General features: G+C 39.2%; 2 protein-coding genes across 2 annotated transcripts in view; one reads left to right on the top strand and one right to left on the bottom strand.

Annotated features, from left to right (window-relative positions):
• Positions 1-4,159: 4,159 nt before the first annotated feature.
• LOC101852037 lies at positions 4,160-10,885 on the bottom strand. The gene is made up of 3 exons (XM_005105164.3): positions 10,615-10,885; positions 7,242-7,590; positions 4,160-5,338 (listed from the first exon to the last, which is right to left on the bottom strand). The coding sequence occupies exons 2-3, from the start codon at positions 7,546-7,548 to the stop codon at positions 5,085-5,087; spliced, it is 561 nt and encodes a 186-aa protein (XP_005105221.1). The 5' UTR covers positions 7,549-7,590; positions 10,615-10,885; the 3' UTR covers positions 4,160-5,084.
• Positions 10,886-10,938: 53 nt separating this feature from the next.
• The window catches only part of LOC101851816 (HIG1 domain family member 2A, mitochondrial), a 14,693-nt gene continuing 5,261 nt past the window's right edge, over positions 10,939-20,370 (top strand). Inside the window, exon 1 of the mRNA XM_005105163.3 lies at positions 10,939-11,199. Coding sequence (XP_005105220.1) covers positions 11,034-11,199 — 166 coding nt within the window. The 5' untranslated portion in view covers positions 10,939-11,033. The remainder of the gene's footprint in view (positions 11,200-20,370) is intronic.

Here is a 20,370-nt window from a genome sequence, read left to right as displayed (position 1 = left end):
GGGGGGGGTTGTTTGTTTTCTTTTTGGGCAAAAGAAAACTACTGACACTCTAGTGGTCAACCACAATGCTGAGATGGAAGCAAGACAGCTGACACGAATGATACATTGAAAGTTAAAAAGATTCTACAAATCAGTGGTAGCCTCATATTGTCTTTGTGGTAAGAAGCATATATATTTCTATTACTTTCCTGAAACAATTAATAGGTGTTCTAGTGCTCAGTATGATAAAGGATAAAGGTGTATTGTGTTCAAGAAATTATAATGATGTTTTTGTTTAAATCAAGGGTATGGGCTTTTTAGATGTAGGTTTATGAGTTATTTCAGTTTGTTTTTGGTCCCTTTTAGAGAGTTATGTCCTTTTGAAAAGAAATACTGTATTTCAGTTAAAAGCGTGTATCTTTATTTGATGACCATGGTGCCTGAACTGGCAAACATTTTTTATGGTGGTGCTGGGCCCTGATATACAAAGGTTAACTCACTCAGCCCTGGGGCCAAGGACCCGATCTACTGGCTGTGCCTAGTGGTTTCAGGTGTTTTTGAAAAAATCGGTAAAAATACTAAATCAAATTCAATCGCCATAATATTTCACACACAATTTGTTTAGGTATTACATGGACTATTGCTGTTAACAGAATTTGAAAATATTAGATAGTCTATGAGAACAAGACTCATTCTCATTTCCTACTTCGTTACCATGCAAAGTTATTTTCAATTGTAGGTCAAGAAAGCAACTTTTGCCCTTGTAATAATCCATTTCTCGTGAAGAAATGGCCAGGGGTCACTTATAAAGCATATATGTATGATCTTCTTTGATATGTATTAACGTTATTAACAGTAGAAATTTCCTTCTCGATACTGTCGGGCTCGGTGCAGAAGTGCGCAACCAGACTATCTCGGGCTCAGGGCTGATTGAGTTAATTTTCAAACTTTCAATTCTCAATAGTGGAAGTTAAGTCAGGGTTCAAGTGTGGAAACTTCACTTCATCCATCTCACTCCCATACACAATACTGTCTCCGTCCTTGGCCAAGCCCTCTACCTTTCAACAACACATAATGCACAGTGTCTGTCGCAGTCCCTCATCACAATACATTGTACAGCGCACTGCACCTGTCGGTCAAAAACTTTGAAAGACATAGTTAACAGCTGGAAAATGGCTCAAGATTATTGGTATTCAGTTTAAAAATGTGATGTATTTTAATTGTAAATTAGTACACCTATTTGTAAGGTGAATTTTATTGTGCTTCAAATTGTAAAGTCAAGTCAATAACCACAGCTACAAAGTTTTGATAGAAATAGACTTCTGTTATTAATTATTAGCTTTCTTTATTTTAAAGATTTCTCTATGCCTTGTTTGTATATGTCTCAGTTTATGTGAGTGGGTCTGTGTGTGTTACAAATACACTATGCTGTCAGGTTCCAGCTTTGATTTTGATTAGAACCTAGAGAGAGAAAACATTGCTTCCATTTACAGCAGTGAGAGCTTGTGCCTTTAGCTCCTCTCTGTCCTTTAGAGTGCATGCTGTCTTATTTTTATACAAAATTGTTTATTATGAGATTGTGTATTAAAATGCTCAAAACTATCCCTTGTTCGGACCTTTCTTATCTCAAAGTGTGATTAAGAATTACTTAGTTAGTAGAGAGAATCTTGTTTTGTTCTTATTCTACCTCAACATTGCTGCAGGAATAATGAGATAGGGTAATTGTAAACAATACTAAGCTCAAACACACTGTTGTTCCTTCAGCGGAATTATGTGGGCAATATCATCTGATATGTTGTTATGTAACAGACTGGCTTTCCTGTTACATTTCAGGCATCAGATGTACAGAGACGCATGTGACTGCCTCCACACAGTAGAACCCCATTGTAATGCTCCACCAATATTCATGAATTGCTATGTCTCTTTGAAGCCCTTTTTCTGAATGAGAATTTCATGTAAAGTTCAAAGACATAATTTGAGCTTCGTTTCCTTCCTTAAATTCAACACGCATAAAATTGGGTTAGATCTATTCAATGGGGGACTGTTTGGTTTTGGTTGGTTTTGTTTGTTTGTTGTTGTTGTTTTTTGGGGGTTCTGAGGGTTAACTTGCTTGCAGAAGCCTACTGTATAAGGCTAAAATAGATCTGTTAGTGCCATCAGCTTCCAGCTTTTTTTGTTTTGTTTTGTGAACTCCAATTTTCTTAACCCTCATGCAGTCCTTTACACCCCATCTTTGCTGCTCTTATTTTGTATAGACTCTCAACCTTTTTTTGTAGGTGCTGGGCTGATGCTCTTGTTTGATTTGTTCCTTTTTCCCTGTAAGATAGGCTATCTATTATTCTTATAAACCTCTTCTTCTTTTCTTTGTATGTTTTGTTACTCTCTAGTATCATTTCTAATCCTCGACACATAAACGTCTTGTTTTTGTTGCAAGTACGGTACCGTAAAATTTTTAACTAAAACTGAAGTAAACCAACCTTTATGTTATATGAGGTTCAATGGCTGTCATTTGACTAAGTATGATGTAGATTTTTTTGTGGATATAAATGTTCTGCTGTATACCTCAGGTCCATGCAGTTCTTCACAAACAGTCTGAGTAGCAAACTTTTTTTTTCTCATAATTTCATAATTTATTAAAGTTAGAGCCTCCAGCTCAGACCCAGTTACTTTTTGGAGTGGCCCAACAAATGGAGGTTTGGGAATCAAATTTGAGTTGGGATCCAAACTTTTCTTGTCTTTCTGAGAGTATTTCCTCTCAGTTTTCAGCCAAATGTCCTGACATTGAAACCCTCAGAAATAATCCAAAAAGGGTTTTCCAAGTTACAGTTACAGAGTACTACAATTTGCCCTTTTATCTTTTATCATTTAAACTGAAGCTGTACCATGCCATTCATGGTCCCACTTTTGGGTCATTTAAGTTACAGTGAGTAGATTAAGAAGATAACACCGCATAAGATGATGCACAATGAATAATGCATACACCTTACTCTTCATCAACCAACCACAACATCATACTTAACTTCCTTCACAGTTGGGAGAGAGACATTATATCGGCATAACTTTCTTGGGCCATCAGTCTTGTTTGACAAGACCGACCTGCTACTGCTCATATTCAGTATAGACTATAGACAAGTCATTCTAATCAAATCTAAGTGGTTGCACTGTGCACTTGCAGCAGAACAACTCTTCTCTTGTGGTGGAACAGCTCTGTGCTATGATTTGTTCAGTAGTATTAACATTGGTCTATTATCTCTTGTTTTCTTTATTATCCTCTTTTCCTTCTCTACTTTTCCCTGTGGGCTAAGTGCCCTGTCTTCAGAAGGATTAGTGTCTAGAAGGGCATTAAATCATACTCAGTGGGTGGTTGGCAGGTGCTCTGGTGTGGTTTGCTTCTTCTTTCCTATCAAACATCTATAATCTTTATCTCCCCTCCTTCTTTTTTGTGTTTGTTACTGTCTTGTAACACCTCTGATCTTTGGCACTTATATGACCTTATTGCTTTACAAGAGCTGTAAAGCACTTACTAAAACAAACAAATTTTAATCATACTCAACAAAACAAAACAGTTCCTCAGTCAGGCTTCAATAGGCTTCCATTGTCTCCAAACACTCTCAGGGAAAACTGTCTACTGTGAAAATAATGGTTCCTGTTTAAGTGATTTAACAAACGTGGAAAGTTTTTGTCTTGTTTGCTTCGACTAGATAACAAAAAGCACTGAAATGAGTTACTTCATTTTGGTTTACCTGTATTCTCACTATGTAACAGAAAGACAAGACAAGATAATGTTAATGGCATATGACCAGTCCAAAAAAGAAAGTTTTTAGACCAAATTCTTTTCTTCAGTTTTCATGGGTTCATTTGCTTTTGGCTTTATTAACTTGACAATCATTGAATTTTTTCACACGTGCTACTTAATCACAAGGAAAAGAGGTCAATTTTTTATCTGCTGAATTCCACAATGATTTAAATATGCTTGGTACTGGTAGTAAGAAATCCAAGTTTTTCTCTATAGCGGACTGTGACCCTCTGCTTGCCCTTCTGGTTCAAGGACATAAAATAAGCCTTGTAGCCTTTAGTAAAACTTCAACTACAAAGCATTCAAGTGTATTCATCTTCAGCTATACTAAGACTAAGATCTATCACTTTTGAGACTGCACAACATTTAAAAAACTGACTCTCAAATAAAAAAAAGATGTTTTATTTTTGCTATACTGATTTCTCAGATCTGGGAAATGATTGCCAACAGCTATAATAAAACAGAAATAAAAATCCAACACAATTGTCACATTATTTTTATGACACAACACCAGAAAAGAGAGAAAATAGTTATATATATACACAAGAAATTGCAAAATGGGATATAAAAGGAGACAGTAAAGTCATTATTTTAGATAAAGATTGCAACAACGCATCCAAGATAGTTTAAGTTTTTGTTAAAAATGGCACAAACTCTAAAGCTATGCACATAATAATAATACTGATGAAAGGCAATTATGTTTGGACTGTATTTCATTACTCCTTTAGATTAATAAACCCTTGCTGACTGATAGGTAGAGGTTTTTCTTCTTTTCCATTCTTCGCTTGCTACATAGAAATAATGTACATTCACCAATTCGAAAACTAAAGGCGCATAGAACGAAAAAGGAAAAAGCTACAAAACACATATCATCAAGATGGAAGTTTAGTTTTGGCCACATACATCTCAGCTATGACAATACCATTAAGCTTTACAATGTTCACCGTAATTCATAGCAAGGTTACTCTAATCAATGATCAAGGTTCCAGTACAGTATGTAAAAAAAACCAAAACATGGTATGAAGTAGATGTACATCTCTAATGTTGAAAATATGAGCACGAATTTCTAACGTGTTCAAGCTTAAAAGTCCTTTTCTTTAATATAAAAAGGCAAAGATTTTTAAAAACTTTTTATTGTTTTTTGCGTAAAATTCATTAACCTAAATTATGTCAAGCTTTGTAGTCTTTATAATGCTCGCCTTCAAACACAGAGGCAATACACTCTATATTACTGTTTTCTTTGCCAACAAATTGAAATGTTTGTACAACAGATTAACAGAATAAACATCAACCATGGCCATTTGATTATTCACCTTACTTTCTTTTCAATTAAATGATATGATGGGTTTTCATTCAGATGGCGAAATTTGTCATAATCCTCTTCATTATAAAACTTATATGCTTGGTACTGAGATCCTGGATTTTCGTGGACCCACTTGTCACTTGGGGGCACAAAATTGCCAGGCCCATCCCAGCGTCTTGTCCAAGCTTCTGTGTGAAATGGAACTAGCTGTGGATATGGAACTCCAGTGTAGTTCATAGGGTATCCTGCCATTGAGATTCCTGGGGGAAAAAAAGAAACAAGTTTTCACATTAGTTCATTACATGTACTTTCCAAAAAAATGTCCATGCAATATCTGTCTTCATGGATACATAACAATTTTTCATGACGAACAACTGGAACGACCAGGGCACTCCGTTCGCTCATTTGGTATCACTATCATGCTGAACTACAAGAATAGCCCTGATTCGCATCCAAGACTGGGTGTTCTTTAACTCAGGTTGTTTTGTGAAGTTCTCAAGGCTCTCAACCTATTTGGCTTTGTCCTATCGGAGTCGGACGTTAAGTTCAGAGGTTCCCCCTCTATAAGCTAATAATACTAATAGTGTTGATACCGGCGATTAACCCATACACTTACTTTACTAAACAGTAATCAAGAAATTTTCCTGTAACATCTAAGTCTTCGTGAAACCAACAATTTTTCATCATAAAAAACTGTATAACCAATTTTGCACTCAAAAAAATAAATCCGTTTACAATACTAGAAAATAAAGTTTTTGAACTCCCAGTGCACTTTCTAGGGAAAAAACACATAATGTATTATCTTCACAGACATTGTTCTTGATCGTTTTGGCAAAAATGTACACCTCTTATTCTTTACATTTATAAAAATCAAATGCAACATGGTTCTGTTGAGTTCAACTCAAATGTATACTTGAGTTGAAGTGCATTTTACCTCTCAGCTGCAAGTATGCAAGGGCTGAATTTATTTTTTATGTGTATATTGTCAGATTAGTAAGATGTTTCCCAGCAAAGTTTTGACATGGGTGATATTATATTGCACATAAAAATACATGTTGTAGAGCTTATCCATGCACTGTAGGACTAAACAGTGCCACGATGAAACAGTGAGGGGAGCTCAAAGTGCAGGTGTGTGTAATGTCACGACTTAATAACCGCATCCCCTCTCACCTCAAGAGCGAAGGGCATGGCACACAACAAGAAAATGAGTACGCTACTGGTACATCTAATTTTAGTCTATGTAACAGTACCACTGGAATTTATCTGGATAATTTCTCTTTCATGCGATGCTGTGAATTTGATTTGATAGGTCTGCTACATGCGTGGCATCAGCATTCAATCTTCTGAAACGAATTAAATGTGGTTTTACACTAATAGATCTTGCATCATTCACTCCATCCTACTGTAGTGTTATTCAAACTGCATTGAAAGTCAGTTTTGACGTGAGTTTCTCCACTGCTCTTTAGAAAGATGATTGGAAGAAATTTTACTGTTTTTTTAGTCTACAGCATCTGCATCGGGTAGTCTCATCTTCTTTCGATCCAGAGCAAACTTTCCATTGGAGTATGCTGCCACTATCTTCTCTCTATCCTTGATAATGGTGGGAATCGACCCTTGTGGAATGTTGAACTGACGACAAATCTCTGCCTGTGGAGCTTGCTTTTTGTCAACAGCCTGGATTATTTCGTATTGTTTTGTCAATTGAAAGGCATTTTCTCTTGCGCTTGAATTCGTTGGTGACAGTAGACACGTGTGCGTGTTGCTAGGTTTCGGGCTAGATCGAGGTCTGCAGCACACTGCAGCCCTCTCTCGCTTCACACGCTGCGTGTGCTTGCAGTGGCATTACTTGCATGGGCTTGCTCCATCACTGCGTTACTCTCTCTCGCTCTCTCTCTCCTCCCTCTCTCTCTCTCTCTCTCTCTCTTACTTTTTACACTTTGTTAACAAGCCTTTGTCCCTGCTATAACCGGTTGGGCTCCGATGGGGCCCTGTTATTGCCGATAACTTTTAATAGAGACAAAGAGTAGGAAAAATCGGGGATTTAAAAAATCCCTGTTATTACCGGGCCTGTTATATACGGTTTCCACTGTACTGAAAATTGTAAGGTAAGTACAAGTACCGGAGTATTTGTACTCCATTATAACCAGCTCTGTGTATAATTACCGGATGGATTTGGTCTGCTGTCTCTTTTCCTCTGAAAGTCTCTGTATTTATCCTCACTATCCATGTGGATGGCATCACGTCGTGTAAGTGGGGGGAGAGATCGATGGTCCTTGTAATCCATCCATGCTCTCTCCGATGGAACATAGTAAGCAGGACCTCTATAGCAGAAGGACAGACCATCGCCGCTGAGATAGGAATTCACAGGCATCGGATTCCAGTAGCCTCTATCAAACAGCCTTTGTCCTTTACTGGTGGCATATTTGCAAAAAGCCGGGCCTTTGCTTGTACTGAGGTAGCGGTCTGACATTGTGCTTCAGGACTCCCAAAGCTGGATTGATCTTATTTCAGCCTGTAGAACAAAAATAAAATAGTTATATTCTAATTGCTGCTTTACCACAAGTTCTCTAACAAGCGGTAGTTACAACCAAGGGGGCTTCATGTGCTATCGGGAAGGGCATAAGATTTTCTGCAGTAAGACTATAATAAGCAAAAAGGCTGAACTGAAGTTACCATGCACATTATATGAGAACTGAGAGATGTTAGTTAATGTACTCCGGAGTCTTAAGTGGCACTCAAGTCTTTTGATTTCTTTAAGTTCTTTTTTTTTTCATACCACTTCAAGAATTTGTGGAATTATTCGGAACAATGATAGAAATGGAATTAAGTTTTTGTTTTTATGTTATTTGAGAGAAAGAGTTTGTTTTAAAGCCAAGTTTACTTTACTTGAACTCTGAATAGAACTCTGCTGTGCTTCTACAAAGCTTGCAAAAGCGGTTTTTTTAAAAAAGCACATATTTTAAAACATTTTTTATGGTGTGCACTGATTTTTATGAAAGTATTGTTGAAGTCATCTACAGATGAGTTGATGTCATCAGGGGGGTGAAAAAGAGATGAACTCGTTCGAAGTTCAACTAAACCGTTGGAACTTGTAAAGAAGAAAAGGTGCTGGGACCCGAGAAAAAGATCTAGTGAACCGAAGATCAACTCAGACTAGTTTTCTCTTGGAAGTATCCAGACTATGTTATTCCTATGTGTGTGGGGGGGGGGGGGGGGGGGGGAAAGGGGGAAAGATTTACAAAATCACTTAGCAATCATATCTTAAGATCTTTACTTAATTTTGTCTGATTTTCATTGCTCTTTTTGTCTATGTTGCTGCTTCTTAACAAATTTCTTACCACATATGGGGATTCCCCATTCTCACAATTCATCCCCAGCTGCCCACATTCAAGGATTCCCCATTTTTTAAAAACAACTAAAAAACAGCAATAACATTTTATCACATTGATTTCCCTTACAGAAATAATGTTGGAAGAACGTATTGTAGTCTAGATCTAATACTAATATACACTTAAGTCAAACCCTTTTATGCTCGTTTGAGTGTCGGTCAGCAGGCTTTAATAATTTCAACAAGGACAAATTCATCCTAAGTAGCTAATGTGTTTAATAGAGCTGAACAATAATTTCCAGAAATTTTTCTTGAAAATCATCAGAATCATTGCTACTTTCTATAGCTCTAAAGTAGCAATGATTCTGGTGATTTTCAATAAAAAATTTCGGCTAAAGTAGCGATGATTCAAGTTATTTTCAAGAAATATTTCGGGAAATTTTTGTTCAGCAGAAAATGAGAGCCTAGGGATGAATTTAAGGCATATATATAATGATAATGTACAAAAGGTAGATCTAGACTTGTGATAGGGCCAAGATAGGGTAAAAGAAGGTGAGGTCATGTTGTCAGGAATGTTGACATACATTGAAAAGGGTTAAGATTGGAGAAGAAGAAACTATAAAGCTGTAGACGGAGGAGTTAACCTGCGGTTTTATTTTAGGCTACTCATAAATGCCACTTTTCACTAAACATTAACTCAGTTTACAAATTTTTGCAGTAAAGTTCCAAAATTTAGTTGGATGGGGGAATTTGCTTACAAATTTGCTTGGTAGGCTAGGAGAAAAAAGGTTGATAAAAGTGAAGAAAAAAAAGATAATTATTGGGCCTAGGCCTATACTATATATATATTAAAGATAATTATTGGGCCTAGGCCTATACTATATATATATATAAATATATATATATATATATATATATATATATATATATATATATATATATATATATATATATATATATATATAATATATATGGTCCTGACTGAAATTGTTAAATGCCCCCTTTTTCCTCCACAAGGGCTGAAAATTGTCCGTGCTTGGATAGCCAATCACAGGATGGTCATAATAACCTTTAATTATCAGTGTTATTAACTCAGCATGTTAACTGATTCCGTCCATTCGGCCGCTGACAGCGGCTCTGAGTTTTTCCGCTGCCTCCATTCAACCGCTTTCAGCGGCTCAACGAAATCCGAGCAGAATCCAAAAAAAAGTGCACTTTTAAACCTTGTTCCTACTCTTTAAGTTGTCGAAAGGAAGTAGAACTTGTAAACAAACAAGCCTGAACTCAATCTCTGAGCACAAGTATCGATCGAAACTCAAATTCTTGAAAAATTGTTGTTCTTTTGTCGCTATGTAGGCTAGATCTAAGGGTAAACAACAGTACGAAGCCTGGTATAATAAAAAAGGCCCTTCAAATAAAGATATTCAGCTAAATTTGTGAAATTCTTGCATAAATGTGTGCTTGGGAGATATCGCTACAATTTTGTGTTGATTTCTATGGATTACAAGAACTTGTAGAGCTGAGAAAATGGGGTATAAAGTCGAAATTTTCGAAGAGGTGTTGCACAATTTTTTTTTCTCATTCGTTTTTGTCTGACGGAAAATACAATAGAAACAGATTATTATTAGGTCATTATTGTTATTGGTATAAATTAATAGATTCAATTCCTCTGTTGATTCTCATCAGTTTTTTTTGTATGACAGTACATTATTAGACTAACTTAGAGCTTCACAGTAATGCATTAAATAGATGCATCCAGGTCTAAAACTGACCAGGGAAAAATAATTCTGCCCAGAGCCTGAAAAAATCATGGATGGTATCAGTTATTGTGGGTTTCCTTGTCAGAATAATGGCTCGTTTCCAATCAACAGGTTTGAAAATTCTTGAGGATCTTTCTAAGCAGTGCATAGGCACGTTGTACAGATTTTGAACAAATTCGGGTCAAAATTGGAATTTATCAACCTTCTCTACGGCTACGGTCTAAGTGTTGTTGTTACACAGCAAAAAAATAGGGGCTTCACTGACTGATGACGTTACACTCATCAATTATTATTATGTTTTGCGTTCCTGTAGCAGATTGCAAGACAAATTTGTTACTAAAGAAATATTATTCCTCTTTTCTTTATTATTAATACTAGATCTAAAGTTATCACGACACAATCAATGTTTGATTACAGTCCCATATATAAATATAAAGGAAATACAAACCCTGGCTTGTCGTTTTACTTCCCCTCTCCTAAGACTGCACAATCCACAAGCGCTTTTCGTGTTGCTAAGCTACTGACTTTCCTGTTTTCCTCAAACGGAAGATCATGTTTTTAAGTTGTTTTCGAACTAATTTTGCAGAGTTTACATTCAGTTGCCATCTTTTCTCAAACTCGGGGTCTAAAAGATAAAAGTTTAAAATGTCGTCCCATGAGATGTTTTATCTTTCTATAGTTTAAATTTAAAGGCAAAATAAATAAGGTTGGTTAGACCTTCACCGCTTGTATAACATTGTGAAATCAATTCAACATATCCGCAAGATCAACTTGAAGCAACGAACAATAATCTCTCTTGTTTTCCCTTCCACTCAAAACTTCGACACTGCTAACTTTCAGTTTGTTTTGAAAACCAATAGAGTGAAAATGTCAAATTCCAAAGGAGAAAAGATTGATGCGCCAGTAATACCACTGACGCGGCCTAACTATGAGGAACTGGCTTACCTTCCACCCCCAACACCGTTTTACGAGCAAGAAGGGTTACGGGAGAAATTTATGAGGAAAACCAAAGAAAATCCGTTTGTACCGCTTGGTATGTCACCTTCTTCACCACTGTAGTACTGTAGTGTTGTGTATATACTTTAACCACGCGATCCTATGTTTAAATTTCTCATAGATTTATAGATCAACAAATTCTGCTTGTTTCAGGTCCTGAAGTTAGTGTGTGAGATTTTTTTTTCTCTCATTACTAAATCTTGATTTAGATTACTCATGGCCATGGGCAGGAATAAAAATTGCACTGATTTTGGGTTGATTGACCTTAGAGGAATGCAATTTTGACCTTTGACTTTTGTTTTTGAATTAAACAGAATTTTAAAAAAAATTTAAATAGTGGAAAGGTATTTCAAGAGGTAAACCATGAGCTGTTCCTCCCAACCTAACACTTGCATCTGGTGGATAGGGGCCATTCAATTATATAATCTTACGCCTGGGGGGGGGGGGGGGGGGGGGGGGTTGAACTAATATAATATATTATGACACTTTGTGAAGAGAAAAAATATTTTTGACATAATGATGAACACTGCCTTTGTTGATGATAGCTAATTTCACTTTTTGTTTTCAGCATTATGATCAGTGATAACAGTGGAGTCCTGAAAAAGTCAACACCTCACTGTGGTGGTCCCGTTTTTTACAAGTCCAAGTCATTTTCTTGTAGATCTAATTGTGTTTCTGATACAGTCAGCCGCTTGAGTGTTAAGCTTTCGTAAAGTCAACAATTTGGGGCTAAATCCCAAGATGAATTCATTTAAGAAGAGATATTAACGGCCTGAGCTCGTGGTGTAAACACCTCCATGTTCTTTCATTATCTCTTGTTTTGGTGACAACTTCAGAAATACTCCCTGAAATTGAGATTACATCCTGTTCGTTACCAGGTACTTTGTAATTTAGTAGCTGTCATCTTCAATTTTCAATGGCCAATAGCTCCAAAGTCAACACTTCTTTTCTGTCCGGGGTGTTGACTTTATCAGAATTCCACTGAAACTTGTTTTATTTGTAACGAAGTGGCTAGCCGTACTTTAAGTACGGCTAGACTGCCAGTCTAGCCGTACTTTGATCTAGGTTTGGCCCTATCGACTCTAGCCTGTTAAGTACACAGGTCTCATTAGATCTAGATCTAGTAATTATTCAGGTTCAAATACATGCAAGTCAGTAAGGTACCTTTTGGTTTTGTCTGAAATACAAATACTTGAGGCATTGCAAACTAAAAATTTCATTTACAATTCAGTCATCAATATTAAGTACGGCTAGCCTGACAGTCTAGCCGTCCTTAAGTACGGCTAGCCTGGCTGTCTACCCGTACTTAAGTACTGCCAATCTAGCCGTACTTATCTAAGGCCCTATTAACATAAGAAAACAGGAGGTTTAAAATACATGCACTGTCATTAAGGCACCTGGTTTCGTCTCAAATACAAATACTTTAGGTGCTGCACACTAAAATTCAGTAGACCTATTTTTTTTTTATGGTCAGTCTAGCCATCATATTTAGAATAAGTACGGCTAGACTACCAGTCTAGCCGTACTAATATAACTTAAGTATGGCTAGACTGCCAGTCTAGCCGTCATTAAGTACGGCTAGCCTAGAGCTCTTCCTATTTGCAATTAAGGCACTTTTGTCATTGACATGAGTCTCAATTTTTTCCTTATTAGTAAGAAAGAGTGTATTAGTGTATGCAATATTTTGCTTGAATGATTTACTCTATTGTGAGGAAGCGTGATGAAGCGCCGATGTGCGCCGTCATCACTAACCCCCGTAGTCGCTGATGTGCGCCAACAGGCCCACTCGATTCACCCGTTTGCACTACTTTCGTTTCTACTTTGTCTCGCTTCCTGCGAGGTCGCACTAGATTGCCGAGCTTATATCGAGAATGTGGAGTGGTTGCCCTTTACTGTCGTGTTTATTTGGTTAAAATCGATCGAAGCACGCGGCGATTTTTTAAATATCGAGCTTCTTAGAGACCTAAATCTACCTTCGTGGATGAAATTTTGCGTCGCTACAGTCACTGTATACGATGGAGAGACTTATAATTGGGATTTAGTGCCGGTATCGTCGACCAGGGGCTAGATCTAGTGCTAGTAGTACAAGTAGTCACTTGGACACTCAGTCATGAGAGAGAGCAAGAACTATAGTAGGAGAGCGAACACGATGTCACAGATCTAGATCTAGGCTCTAGGGGAGGGGAACCACTATGAGAGTGATGTTGATGGTGAGATCGTTGCTGGAGGTGATGATTTAGAAGACTCTGATGAAGAAGATAGGCCTAGCACCGGAGACAAAAAAGTAGAGACGCGTCACTCCTCGATTTAGGCGAGATTGGGGTCAGGCATCCGGTGAAAGTTTCACGCCTCACAACCGAGGAATCGCCTTATTGTTTTCATTGTAAATTAAGCAAGGGGGTTTGTCTGAATGGGTTTTAAACACTATTTCTCTTTCTTTACCGTCACGTCATACCCTCATCCACACATGAAAGATTGAGTCAGAACATTCTAGTAATTCTAGTCAATATTTTGATTAAAATTTCAAAACAACATACCTTACTGCATGTTTCCTCTCGGTCGGTACAATTATTGACCTGTCCTTATTCCTGGCCCGCATCTCACTGCATTAGTGCGCACAATACGATAAATCTTTTCTATTCTTCTACTTCTGCTCCTTTTTCTTTGTCATTTTCTTCTTGTTCTTGTTCTTCTTCTTGTTCTTGTTTTTCTTCTAGTTCTTCTTCTTCTCCTCCTCCTCCTCCTCCTCCTCCTCCCCCCTCCTCCTCCTCCTCCTCCTCCTCCTCCTCCCCCCTCCTGCTCCTCCTCCTCCTCCTCCGCCGCCGCCCCCCCCCTCTCCTCCTCCTCCTCCTCCTCTTCTTCTTCTTTTTCTTCTTCTTCTTCTTCTTCTTCTTCTTCTTCTTCTTCTTCTTCTTCTTCTTCTTCTCCTCCTCCTCCGCTGCTCCTCCTCCTCCTCCTTTTTCTTCTTCTTCTTCTTTTCCTCCTCCTCCTCCTCCTCTTCTTCTTCTTCTTTTTCTTCTTCTTCTTTTTCTTCTTTTTACTCTTCTTCTTCCCCTTTCTTCTTTTTCTTCTTCTTCTTCTTCTTCTTCTTCTTCTTCTTCTTCATCTTCTTCTTCTTCTTCTTCTTCTTCTTCTTCTTCTTCTTCTTCTTCTTCTTCTTCTTCTTCTTCTTCTTCTTCGTGGGTGGTTGGCGTGTGCTCTGGTGTGGTTTACTCATTCTTTCCTATCCAAGCACCTATGGTCCTTATCTCTCCTCCTCCTGTTTTATGTATGTAACTCTCTTGTAACGCATCTATTCTTCGACACTTATATGACCTTATTGTTGCAATGCAGCATCAGCAAGTGCCGTAAAACTCTTACTAAAACTATTTTTTTTTAAACTCTGCTTCCTCTTCCTTCACTGCAGCATAAATTTGTTGAATTGATTAATTATGCGCACATTTATTGACCAACTTCACCATACACTACTTCTTCCGACGTATTGACTGAGATGACTCATCGTTCCTTCTGTCCCTATAGGAAATAACAAGGGGAAGTGACTTTGAGAGGAACAGACAATGAAATGTACGGCGTGACATAGTTTTGAGGCGCTACGTCAACGATCTCGCGTAAATAACATGATGCGAAGAGGGGCCAGCTGACGAGTGAAATATCTCTCACTAGTCATCTCCGCTAGCACCCACAGCACTTTAGCTAGATCTAGTACTACTAGCTCTACTACTACGTAAAAGAAGGGAGGAGCAACACTGGAAGTACTGTGGGCGCTGTCACAACAAATCCTTTTGAGCACGTTGTGATCTGGATACATGGTAAAAAGGGGTCGTGCCACTACTGTGTAAAGACCAGAAACTTTACAAAGCTTGGCAGAGGGAGTGAGACAGTGACAGGATGCAATTTGGGCCAGGTTAGGCTTTGCAAAAAGACTGCTGGGTAAAACATCTTGAACTTCTGCGGGCATAAAGAGCGGGTTGTGTCTTTTGGGGGGGGGTTTTATGACTTCAGAATTTTTTTTTACCTAATACGCAATGATTTTTCATACAAAACCCTGCATTTTCTTTTAGTTTATTCTTTTCTGTGCTCTGACACCTAAACTGTAATCTTAGACTCATCCTATGATTGTTAATGATTTTTTAAAATAATATAGTCATGCAGTGTAAGTGGAGTTAGGTCCCTTTTGCCCGAATTTCAGCCTTCTTGGGCAGGGATAGCCTTGGGCAGGGATAGCTCTGAGGGTGTAAGGGTTAAGATCCAATAACTCCGTATGCTCAAAATTGACGAGCACCTGATCCCACCATGTTGTGACACCTATTATTTTTAGTGGATATATATTATTATATAGATATGACATGCATGCATGTGTGTATGCATGTTTTTCATGAATATTATGCCATGCGCATAGAACAATGATTGTCTCACGAATTTGTGCGATATAAATTTCATATTATTTTTATCATTATAAGTGAACAATGTAATATTGGGGGAGGGGGGGGGGGGGCAAATGTATTTTAGGATTGTTTTTTATGGGGGGGGGGGGGGGCAAAAAGTCCCAAAAGGTGTAAGATTATATATTTGAACAGCCCCCACAGCCCACTGTATTGTAGGCACAAGTCCCGCCATGCTCTGCCGAGGTGTCAGGCTAATCGGTAAATTTTTACTTTTGCGCCTACGCACAGATGCACTGATTTGAGGGCTAAATTGCCATAATTTTTGCTGAAGAACACACGTATGGCCTCTAAAACGCTTTCAAATCAATTGTTTTCAAGTAAATGATATCAATCCTAATTGCCAAAACATCAAATCATGGTGAAATGCAGGGGGGCATGCCCCCCTGAAACCCCTTATGTTTTTAAAAACAAGTCAAATTACTACACCATTGGTCCTACAGTAATATAGGTCTGTTTTCAAACATCAATAACTCTAAGTAAATAACTATTGATTTGCGGCAAAAGTGAAGGCCATATACTCCTGTTCAGCATACAAAATATTACAAGAAAAAAAGTATACATGTGTAAATGAGATGGGTTCATGAGTAAAAAAAACAACAAAAAACAGCTAATCGATGGAGGCTTATTTCTCTGTAGTTCTGTTCTGTTCACCTGGAGGAAGGTCAGTCATAAAACTGGAATGACAACTTGGTTCGTGGGTGGTTGGCGGGTACTTTGGTGTGGTTTGCTTCTTCTTTCCTATCTAACGTCTATCGTCCTTATCTCCCCTTCTTCTTTTTTATGTTTGTTACTCTCTTGTAACAGCTTCGTTCCTTCCTTCCTCTGGCTGGCCTCCATTAGGAGAGTGGCAGTCTGCCGAAGAGGCAACCTCTTGTGGCCTCGTCCAGAGTACATCTGGGCCCGGTCTCACATTGTTCTCCAAAAGTGGGCCTCGATGTGCTTCCCCCCACGGGCACTCATACAGTTCATGCTGCAGGTCGTCAGGACTTGTGCCACACCCCAGACAGAAATCATTGGGAGCGGAGCCTATTGCATGGAGATACGCCTGCAGGATGAGGCTCTTCGCGTTGTATCTTTGCTGCAATAACACTCTTCTCTGTCTGACAGTTAGATCTCTCTTTTTGTCCCTCTCCGGTGGTGGCTTCACCTTTACCCCGACGGAGTCGTGCACTCGCGCTTTCTCCCATGCATGGGGAATGATGTAACGCGAGATGCACAAGCTTGCTGACGCGAGTTCAACATAAGTGTTGACTTGGTTGAGGCGGCCTCCCTTGTTGGCCTGGGCGTCAGCTCGGTCGTTCCCGTGGATGTCGCAATGTCCTGGTATCCATTGTATGTGAAGGTGTCCGTGGATTTCACAGCAGGGGCAGATAGTGATCCACATTTTGTCTCAGTATGAACTGCAGTCACTCCGGACATTAAGTGTTGAACAACTGACTGGGAGTCTGTGAAGATGTGAATTCTTTGAAGACGTGGTTGTTTTTCTAGCCATTGCAGTGCGCGGAGCAGGGCGGTAGTTTCAGCTCAGTAGCTGCTTCCGTATAGTCCCACGGGCACGGATACGCATGTTTCCTCCCCAGAAGATTTGTCTTGTAACAGCTCTAATCTTCTGGCGCTCATATGACCTTGTGCAGTTGCGAGCGCCGTAAAACCTCTTCTAAAACTAAACCAACAACTTGGTTCAGCCACCACACGCACGGAATCAAATCTTACCCTTCGGTTCTTATCTACCCTTGTATGATTACTTTTCCGTCCTCCATCCCGCTCACTCAGTTGACTCAGAGTCTTCCACTAAATAAAAGTTGTTTTCCTTGTCGTAATGGGATGAGTTACAGAAAAATGCACCGGTAAGGTTCTCCAGTGGGATAGACTTCATATCATTCAGACTTTCATAAACCGCTGACAGTTATTTGTCAGAATGTCAGCTAATCATATGATTATATAAATAAGCCCCCCCCCCCCCCCCCCCCCCCCCCCCCCCCCCCCCGCCCAACAACCTTTCTTCCTTTAACTGCCTTTCTACTTCGAGAGATCAGTATGTATGCAGTGAGTTGATTGCTACTGATATATTCTGTACCCCATCCATGCTCAGTGATACTAGAATTAACTCTCCCAGCCCGTCGTAACCCAAATAGGGAACCGTCAGCATGACAAATTTTTTACTCTCAGTAACATGGCTAGCCAGTGGCATGAGTCGCCTATCATGTAATCTTCATTCATTGTATTTGACATTCTTTCATACATTCGGAACTTGGTGGCTTTAGTCTTATACAATTAAGCAAATATATGGCATCATATACTTGCTACCCCCTCATTGTACGTCATGACTCTAAAAATAGACCAGATATTTTATATATGTGTCACGATGTGGTGGAATCAGGCGCTCGTCAATTTTTGGGCATATTATATGGGGCTATTGGTATCATCTTAAAACCAGAGTAAAACCTGTTCATTTGCCTTCCTTTTGGTGAAAAAAAAATATATCCATGTATGTTGAATAGAAGTCGAAATATTTGCAATTGAAGTAGGTAAGGGTCGCCTGGTTTCAGAGGTAAAATAAGCGAGAAAATGGCTGCCAAAGTGGTAACTTCTATAGCCTGAGAGTCCTTGGAAACTGAAAATTTACATTTTTTGTGCCTAATCAATGTTTTTCAGTAAAATCCACACAAAAAACGTTCTTAAATGGGTACAGTCCATGCCGGCTTTAAGCACAGTCATCGGGAGAAAGCATAAGCGTGCTTAAATCCGAAGCGTGCTTGAGTGCGAAGTAGACATAATCCAGAGATTTTCAGGTAGAAAATTTCGCGTGCTATTTCCCTTTGTTTGTAAGTAGGCCTATACTATAGCGGTCCTGCAAAAGTGTGCACTGGTATTTTTACCCGCCATGGTAGTTTTTGTTTGCTTGTTTGTTTTTGTTTTGTGGTCGAATGGGAAATGAAAACTTAATTTAGACAGCCAGTCACCATACAGCACACTAGGCCTACACGCTGCCTGTGCGTACCACTGCCCGCTGTGCCACATTCATACCACCGCCTTCATCCCACCTCGTGCGTGATACACAATCAGGATTAATGGATAGTATAGCGAGGGTCAAAGGTGAAATCGCAGCCAGCCGCCCTTTCTCGTCTCCCCGACTCTCTTTGTATTTTTCAGTCTGTGTGTAACTTTGCCCTAGGCTAGATCCTATGTCCACGCGCGTGGCTGTGTGCATCTCTCTGCCTTCCTCTCCGCCCATGTGAGTGTGTGTCTCCATCACTGGCATCACTTGCGTTCTCTGTGTTTCTCTTATCACACTCCACTGCTGCGGTGTAGACTGTGTTCGAACTTCGATGGGTCAATGTGAAAGTATTGACTGTCTTGTTGTTGTAATGAAGCGTGCCTAAAGCCAAAGTTAACGTGCTTAAAGGCGTGTAATTCATATATAGCAAAAATTCGGTAAGAGCCGTTTAGCGTGCTTAAGTCCAAAACGTGCTTTAAGCCGGCGTGCTTATAGCCAGCACGGACTGTATTTAAAAGGTGTTAAGCCCCCCAATTTTTTTTTAATTGCCAGTCGGCCCAAAAATAAATGCAGATTTCTTTCATTTAAGAGCGCCTTAGTTCACCACTCTGCCTCATAATATACGTTGAACCTGTGTAAGACGGAATCGCAAGGGAGCCAGAGAGAAGAAAATTCAGTTTTAGACATTTTCCGTCTTAGGCAGGATTTTAGGGGGAGATGGAAAGGGGGGGGGGGGGGGGGGTTCAGAGGCCCAGCCGGTGGGATCAAGGGTTGCTTGTCCGGTCAGCGAGCAGTGGTCAAAATTTCTTGCTAACTTTACCTCTGAACCTGATGACCGCCACCTTCTTCAATCAGGGGTATTTTTTATTCATCAAAAACAAGGCAAATGAACAAACTTTTAGATAATACCAATAACTCCTCATGATAAAAAATTGACGAGTGCCTTGTTCCACCGCGTCGTGACTCTTATGAATTTATTGTTGTCATGACATAGTTTTACTTTAGATGTCTAATAATTGAAGTTTCATAGTCATAGGCAAGAAAATTATAATGAGATGTTGTTCATAAGTTATGAATAAGTTATGAAGTCTATAAAAGCTTCTTAAATTTCAGTGAAGAGTTCAATGAAATGACAAAATTATATTGGGGACCAAGTCTTGAGACCACTACAGACACATCTTCCAAGTTTGTTTTTTTTTTTTTACTTCTTCTTTCCTATCAAACATCTATCGTCCTTATCTCCCCTTCTTCTTTTTTTATGTTTGTTATTCTCTTGTAACACCTCTGATCTTCGGCACTTATATGACCTTATTATGTTGCAAGTGCCGTAAAACACTTAAAAACAAAAAACAAAAACACAACAACTTCCTAATCCTTACTATTGTCATTTTCCTCTACTTCTTTTGTGTGTTTATCACTCTTGTGACCTGCTATTTCCGGGGTGCCTTGATAGTCAAAGCAGACTTTGTGCTGTAGAATCTAGAAAGGTGAGCAAAGTGTCTGATTCCCTGTAAAGATTTGTTGACACCCACCCCTTGGCGCTCATAAGAAGGCCTTATGCAGTTGCGAGCGCCGTAAAACCCTCTACTAAAACTAAAAGCTAAAAGACTGAGAGACCAGGTTGCTGCAACTGGAACTGCTGTTGAGCGAAAAAGATCCGGACCGCCACGTGCACCACACGACGAGAGGACCGGGCTATAACCAGAACAGCCGTGGCAACTCGAACCTGCACTGTCCGTCACATCAGACAGCAGATGGTACACCC

The sequence above is a fragment of the Aplysia californica genome, unplaced genomic scaffold, assembly GCF_000002075.1.
Source record: "Aplysia californica isolate F4 #8 unplaced genomic scaffold, AplCal3.0 scaffold00455, whole genome shotgun sequence".
NCBI lineage: Eukaryota > Metazoa > Mollusca > Gastropoda > Aplysiida > Aplysiidae > Aplysia > Aplysia californica.
This window is presented reverse-complemented; position numbering and strand designations above follow the sequence as displayed.